Raw genomic sequence first — 7,860 nt, 5'->3', positions numbered from 1 at the left:
CAAAGCGCTTAAGAATCAAAACAATACTCAATAAAATATATACTTAAAACATCAAAATAACACCGAGACAAACACAGGAGTCTCAGAGAATCAAGGAAAAGCACGAATAAAAGTGTCTTAAGATGTTTCTCGACCAAATCAACTTCAAATACTGCTTTTTGGGCGGGACACATAGAAAATGCTAACGAGTGAATCCTGTTTGTTTTTCAACGTCATGTATTTGCTTTGTGTTTTACATACAGTATGTTTGTCTCATTAACTTAAAGGAAATGCATCCGTCATTCTGTCTGATCTCACAATAGCAGCTTCTTTTATTCCGGTCAACATTTTCTCTTCTGTACGTTTTGTTAATATTGTTTAAAATGCTGTAAATGACTGCAAATACACATTTTACCGTTTCAATGTTTGTTGTGTTTGTGGCGAAGAAGAGATTTCATTTCATATCAAGTCGCATTATTTACCTAAACAAGTATTAAATTAACTTAAAACGTTTAATTTAAAAACAGAATGAAGCCATCGCAGAAAACAAGGCGTCTTTTTACTTCAAATAAAAATCCAGATAAATGTGTTACATAGGACTTCAGGGTTCATATTATAATATGTATATACAATGTTGTATTTCTACTCAAAAAGTTAAAAAAAATACTTAAAACATTGATTGGGCCATAAGATAACTGATGATAGTTAATATGATTACTATCGATAGTTCTTGATCTAAACATCCGAAGATTTTCAAAAAAAACAAACCAGATATTTGGATCAACAACAGAAACATTTCGTGGGAAGTAATTAGAAAAAATATGAATATTCCTCACCATCTTTGGTTTTGAGTATTTTTACTGTAATGTGTATAATATCTAAACTACATTTTTGTGCTTGTTCTTTAGGTCCCAATGTATATTTAAATGAACAAAAGACAGATATTTTTTCTGAAGTGCATAAAATGTATTTTTCTGGACTGATAGTGTATCAAACTGATTTAGCCACTAGAGGGCTCTGTTGTACATACATGTTCTAGTAGGGTGACTAATCTGGGGGGCCCCAAAAGATAATACTACGTGGGTAATAGTTGTTGAAAAATTTGAGTTTTTTACGCCTTTCTGGCTCAATTAAGTGAATATTCTGAATTCCCAAAGAGACGCTTAAGAGGCTCTTGGTGATACTGACGAAGATAACCCCCCAAAAGAGGATGTATGGTCACCCTATTGATAGTACCTTCAAAATACTACGATGAGGGGCTGCATCTTGAGCTACTATACAGGGTGTCTAGGTCTAGGGGCCACACAGGGCCCTCTGACTTTATCTATGCGGCCAGTATGTGGTCGTAATAATACTTGAACTAACAATTTAGAAATGATGGCAATCTAACCATTTTATTACTAGTTGAACTTAAATATTACTTGTTAAAGATATTTGAACATATTATTTTCTTTCCTTTTTATTTGTTACATTTTCGTTATTCTTTTAAATAATTTTTTTTTAAATTAAACCTACCGGTATATACAATACATGAATACATATATATGTTTTTATGGCCTAATGATACTTTCATGACACTTTTTTAATTTAATATATTTTACTTTAAATTGTAAAATATATCAAATATGCACTGTTTTTTTACTTTACAAATCTTAAGATAAAAGAACATTTTAAAATGAAACAACACACAATTAAATGAAGAACAAAGACTATTTTAGAATTATAACGGACAAAATCATCGCTTCAAGTCTTCTCTTCAAGAGTCTCAGAACCATCAGTTCCATCAAAGTGAAGCCACAGGTTCAAATGAACACGCAACAAACTCCAGTTTTCCTCGTGTGATCAAAGATACATCCTTAAAACACACTTATATAAATACACCGTCACAAGATGAATATTTGTAAAACACATTTGGGTTTTTTTCATGATCACGGAAAAGGAGAATCTCGGGTCTTGTGCTTCATTGAAGTATGATTGACATATTGAAATGGAGGCATGGAAAGGGATGAACCCGTCTAAATTATTTGTTGGTTTGGATGAACAAACAAAAAGTGCTTATATTCGTTCCACATACACATCTGAATATTTTTCGTGCACCATTTGGGTTTGAGCGTACGACCATTTTTAAGTAGGAAATCGGTGCAATTTTTAGTACAAAAGGCTCCTGATCTTGTCTGCAGGATGAGATCTAACACGACAGGCTGACACTGAGCTCAAGGTCTCATGGACATCTTTGGAAGTTACTCTCAGAGGAAAAGTATCCAAATATGAGGAAATATGCTCCTCACTGACTACACTGTTTGACTTTATGATTAAATCCACGTTCAGTTCATTCAGCCTAAGTCATCTGAGTAAAGTATGTACGTACATATGTTGAGCAAATTTGATGAAGGTAGATCTTTTGGACTCGATCATTTAAAAAGTAGCTCCCGAAACCGAAAGAGTTTGGCCACACCTGCACTGGAAGGTTGCCTTCGAAGTTCTTTGTCCAGTGTCTTCAGACGTCTATCTCCACCTGTATTCAGGTGAGGTCCTGAGTGTTGTGACTACATGAATGTTTCATCCCTTTAATACTGTGATTATATTCATTCCTGCTGAATTGTTAAAAGAAAGTTAAATTAGCCAAGATGAGGATCAGCACCTCCTTTTCATCGAAGAACAGATGCTGGTCGGTGTCACGTTGACGACATCACACTTTTGGTTAATAAGGATCTTTAATGAAATCGTATTTGACATTTTGGCAGCGACTCCAAACTAAATAAAGACAACATTTTCTAGAAAACAAAACCCACTTTTTTCATTGACACGTTTAATGGGTCAGTAGCCGATGATGTCTAAACGTCTTCTAGCTTAAGAGGACTTCCTGTGAAACGCTGTAGGACGTCAACAAGGTTTAGTGAGCGAAGTCTCAGCCGTCGAAGAACTTGCTGAAGAAGGAGCAGACAGAGTTCCAGCCTTCGCCACAGTAGCTCTGTGCCGGACTGTCGTTCATCACTCCGTCCTCCGGGATCGTAGCCCTCTCCGGGGTCCCCTCCTTCTTCCTCTTCTTCTCCTCAGAGTTCCGAGATGCCCCCTTTTTCTTCCCGGCCTTCTTCTCCTCCTCCCCGCTGTGCTGGGCCAGCTTCATGTGGGCCTCCGCCGGGGCCTTCTTGCAGGTTTTGGCCTTCAGGATTTTCTCTCCGTCACAAGCGTTCTGCTTCTTCTTCAGTTTTCCCACCAGCTGCTTCCAGTATTGGCTGGACTTCAGGCTGTAGGCCTGGCAGAGGTCCGGTTTGCCAGCGTAACGGCACCAGTACCTGAAGGAAAACCAGAACCTGAGAGTTATTCCACAGCATCATGCAACAATGTTTAGATTTTCACCACATTGTATCTTTAATTAAAACATAATAATGAAGGTCCTTTAGTAGATTGAAGCAAAACTCAGTAGGTTGATGTGTTAAAGCAGCAATATGTCGGACTAAACAGATTGTTTCTGGCTCCCCCTGTGTCAGAATAGTGTAACTGCGATGTCAAGGAACCTCGGTTGCCACATACTGTATGTGTGTATTTGTTTACACTGTGATGTGTGTCTTTAAACCACAGTTTGGTGGCCACGAGTCTCTGGACGGGTCAAGATTTTTGTTATCAAGAATTTATTTAACGTTTTGCTCCATGTAAGTCCGAGTTTTCTTTGTATTTTGTATTCAATTTCCAACAAATCGCCATTGTGTTGGATAAACAACATAGAATTGAACACATCAATGAATTGTTTTCTGATTAAATAGTTATTATATTTAATACATTTGATGTTTTAAAATATACATTATATTTACATGCAGAAGGAAGAAAAAAACAAACAAGCGTATAGTAAACAAAACAAATAATAACAAGCTGTGAAGTAAAAAAAAAGGGAGAAAGTTGGAAATAAGAGAGAAAAGTAGATTAAATAACCAGAAGAAACAAGAAAAATACTATCACAAAACATGAACAAAAAGAAGACGAATAAGAAATAAATCATGGAAAATGTATTTTACTCAAATTCACAGCTTAAAAGGAGATATAGATTTACTTCTATCTGATTGGCTTAATTTTTTTTTTTAAACTGAAATTGCTGTTGTGTTACATTTTAACTCACAATTAGTTTTCATCAGTTACTTAAGTCTGTGACAAACAACAAACAATCAAAAATACTCGTTTAAATCCATTGAGACTGATTTCTAACTTTAAAGTTGACGACCAGACGCCGCTCACCTCTTGTTGTCTCCCGGCGTCTCCGTGCTGCAGTTCACCTGCAGGGTCACCAGACCCTCGCCGGACGTCTGCCACGTGCATCGGTGACCCTCTTTCGTGGTCAGTTCCCCGGAGCCCGGCACCGAGCGACTCCTCGTCCTCTTGGCCGGCGGAGGAGACGACGGAGGCTGGAGAGGTTTTCCCTGACGCTTGGCCTCCAGCAGTGCTGGCAGGCAGAGGAGCAGGAGGACGACGCTGCCCTGCAGGACCTTCATGGTGACTGTGGAGACATGAAGAAGGAAGGATTATGTCAAGTGTCTTATCATAACAAGACACCTAAAAGTTGAAGTAAGACTACAGTGGAGAAAAGAAAAACAGCAACTCAACAATGAGTAAAGCACAGTGTGGGGTTGGCGAGGAAACACTTCCTTTAAGAAGGCAGAAACATCGAGCAGAACCAGACTCATTGTTGACGGCCTGCTGCTGTGACCAGCTGGGAGGAAGGATGGGGGGGGCAGATGGATGAAGAGAAGAGTGAGGGAGGATACAGTGAGAGAAAAGAAGGAGTGTATCCTAAGAATATAAGGAAGAAAATACGCATACATTTTTAACATAAACCAAAAAAAATGGTTTATATCAAAAATGTATCTCATAATGAGGCTCATAATTATTTTATAATTCATCTTGATAAAATGAAAAAAATGTAAAATGTATTTATTATTGATAAACAAATTACAAACACTTTAATCATTTGTTTAAAGTTGTATTTATTTTAAATAAATGCTTTTTTTTTCTTTATCTAAACTGTCCTTTGGGCCCAGAAGTGAAAAAACTTAATGTACAAACTTTACAAAACAATTTCATAAAATGAAATTTGTTTCATGATATTTTAAATTTGTTCCAAAGTTTGTACATTTGTTTTGCCCTCCAGGGCCACCGTAGGTCACAAGTCACGGTACGTCACGTAAATGTAATGAATGCTACGTGAAGTTTTCAGTCCATTTCAATGACATGCGACGTAAAGATTGTAACGTGTGTCAGAATATAATCAAGAAAAGCTTCATCGTGTCCGAGGGTGAGACCCTCTCCTCTCGGTCTCACCAGACTCTGGACCATGAAAGTCGCATCAACATGTTTTCAAAGACGGTTCTGAACATCATGTTCTCGCCCTGGAGAGTAAGAAGAAAAAAAGTCCAGAAGTGGGGGAACATCGGGGACAAGGCGGTGGAACAAGCAGCCCGTTAGCAGAAAACAAAGATCAAATAAACAACTTGGTTTCACCCACAGGGGGTCCGGACTCTGTTGTGCAGAGAGAGGCTCGGACGGGGGGCATGATGGGAAAACTGGTTTGTGTTTGAGACGGATTTTCTAACCTTTGCTTTGAAAATAGAAACGTTTGACTTTAAGTGTTTTTATTTTTGATTAACAAATTAAAAACCTCACTTGTTTTTATTGATTCTGACATCCTGTTGAAAACTAATAAAATAAAATGTTTTTTTTTTTAAGTTTTAAAACAAAGTTTGAACAATATAAATCCACATTTATCAAGTTAAGAACTGGAGGTTGAAGCAGTTGCTCAAAGAGACGACAAAGAAAACAACCTCACTCTTCCATTACCCCCCCCCCCCGTACCCCTTCTTTATAACAAGTCATCATCACACCATCTTCTCAATAACATTCAAACAAATAATTTACAAAAATCTAAAATAAGGTCCTGAGACTTGAGGTCTTACCATGTGATGCGGCGTCGCTCTCAGTCGCTGTAAGAATGTCCGACGGCTGAATAGAAGAGTGGATGAAAGAGGGTGGTCCCCCTGAAAGCTCAGAGCCCCCCCCCCCCCTACATTTAAACCTCAACAAATCCCAGTGTGTGTCTGTTGATGTGTGAGTGTCTGTGTGCATGCCAAGTGTGTGTGTTCGTCACGATATAGTTAATTTAGACACAGTTTTAATTTTGTGGATCTTTGAAACCGTTCCATAGATAGATAGATTAAAGCAAGAACAACATGGCAAACATAAGAACAATGGCAAGTATAAATAACATGGATCAAAATAAAGAACATAGATAATAATAATAATAATAAATCTATCTATAAACTAGGATAGTTTATAGATATATAGATAGTTTATATTTGTTATAGATAGATAGATAGATAGATAGATAGATAGATAGATAGATAGATAGATAGATAGATAGATAGATAGATAGATAGATAGATAGATAGATAGATAGATAGATAGATAGATAGATAGATAGATAGATAGATAGATAGATAGATAGATAGATAGATAGATAGATAGATAGATAGATAGATAGATAGATAGATAGATAGATAGATAGATAGATAGATAGATAGATAGATAGATAGATAGATAGATAGATAGATAGATAGATAGATAGATAGATAGATAGATAGATGGATGGATGGATGGATGGATGGATGGATGGATGGATGGATGGATGGATGGATGGATGGATGGATGGATGGATGGATGGATGGATGGATGGATGGATGGATGGATGGATGGATGGATGGATGGATGGATGGATGGATGGATGGATGGATGGATGGATGGATGGATGGATGGATGGATGGATGGATGGATGGATGGATGGATGGATGGATGGATGGATGGATGGATGGATGGATGGATGGATGGAAAGATGGATGGATGGATGGATTATATTATTTAAAGATAGATCAGAGGAAATGATACAAAGAGTAACATAGAATATCATCTTCATATTCAGAATGAAACAGTCTAATAGCACGAGGAATGAATGAGTCCCTGAGTCTATTAGTGTTAGATTAGATTAGATCAACTTTATTGATCCCTCTGGAGATCTGCTTCGGGAAATTCTTTATGCATCTGTAATATATTTTTGTTGATTTTCTTCATGCTTTCTTTGACTGTACTGTGTACTGGGCTCCTTGTGTACACACAGTACTTTCACAGTAGAGTATTCAACTACCCAGACATCCCTGCAGGTGTCGCTGAAGTGAGTGAGACAGTCTTGTCTTTGGGGCTCTGCAGCCAGACCACAGTTTTATAAGGATGTTCCACCAATGACACTAAACAGACTCCTGGTCTATATGCTCTGTTCCACTTGGACCCTCGTCCTCATCCATCCATTCACCGTCCCCTCGTTCCCAGTGTGGCCCGCCAACACTGGAACATCCCAGAAGGTTTTTCTTCTCTGTCCCGGACTCACATAAAAGACGATTCATCGAACCTACAGTTAGAGAATCGTCTGAAAACATCTGCCTCGTGTTCCAGGAACGAAGGTGGTAAAGGGGGTCACGTTATAAATATAATCCGGGGCGCTGTGGGATAAAGGCCGTCGATTGTTCCTAATCTGACATAATATTTAGGCTAAGCAGCTTGTTGGTAGCGGAGAGCGTTCGGGACCAAAATAAAGTCAGATCCAAAACAACAACAACAGAAGACCTGCGGTGGGCGGTGAGCGAGTCCTCCTGCGATGGTCCATAATTCACGGCGCTCATAAAAGCCCAGTGCCAGGTCTGTTCTGGGGCGCCCTTTGTGCCGCTGTCAGGGATCAGCCCGACCCTCCATCACATGAATGAGAAGAATCTTCTTTTTCCAGCGGGACAAAGGCCGGAGCAGGAATCTGGGTCACAGCTTAACCCCCCGCCAACAAACCCCATCTTC

The 7,860-nt window shown here is 38.6% G+C and overlaps 1 protein-coding gene across 1 annotated transcript; it reads right to left on the bottom strand.

The window, feature by feature from the left end:
• Positions 1-2,674: 2,674 nt before the first annotated feature.
• Positions 2,675-5,984, bottom strand: fgfbp3 (fibroblast growth factor binding protein 3). Its single transcript, XM_087802744.1, has 3 exons — positions 5,922-5,984; positions 4,210-4,468; positions 2,675-3,275 (listed from the first exon to the last, which is right to left on the bottom strand). The coding sequence occupies exons 2-3, from the start codon at positions 4,461-4,463 to the stop codon at positions 2,888-2,890; spliced, it is 642 nt and encodes a 213-aa protein (XP_087658870.1). The 5' UTR covers positions 4,464-4,468; positions 5,922-5,984; the 3' UTR covers positions 2,675-2,887.
• Positions 5,985-7,860: the final 1,876 nt, after the last annotated feature.

The sequence above is a fragment of the Callionymus lyra genome, chromosome 11 (assembly GCF_982586985.1).
Source record: "Callionymus lyra chromosome 11, fCalLyr1.hap1.1, whole genome shotgun sequence".
Lineage (NCBI taxonomy): Eukaryota > Metazoa > Chordata > Actinopteri > Syngnathiformes > Callionymidae > Callionymus > Callionymus lyra.
Note: the sequence above shows the minus strand (reverse complement) of the source record. Positions and strands in the feature narration are given on the sequence as shown.

Excerpts from the sequence above, each read along its gene's own strand:
- fgfbp3 (XM_087802744.1), bottom strand. The coding sequence starts at position 4,463 with ATGAAGGTCCTGCAGGGCAGCGTCGTCCTCCTGCTCCTCTGCCTGCCA. Across the intron at positions 3,276-4,209 it reads ACGCCGGGAGACAACAAGAG|GTACTGGTGCCGTTACGCTG; the intron begins GTGAGCGGCGTC and ends GTTTTCCTTCAG.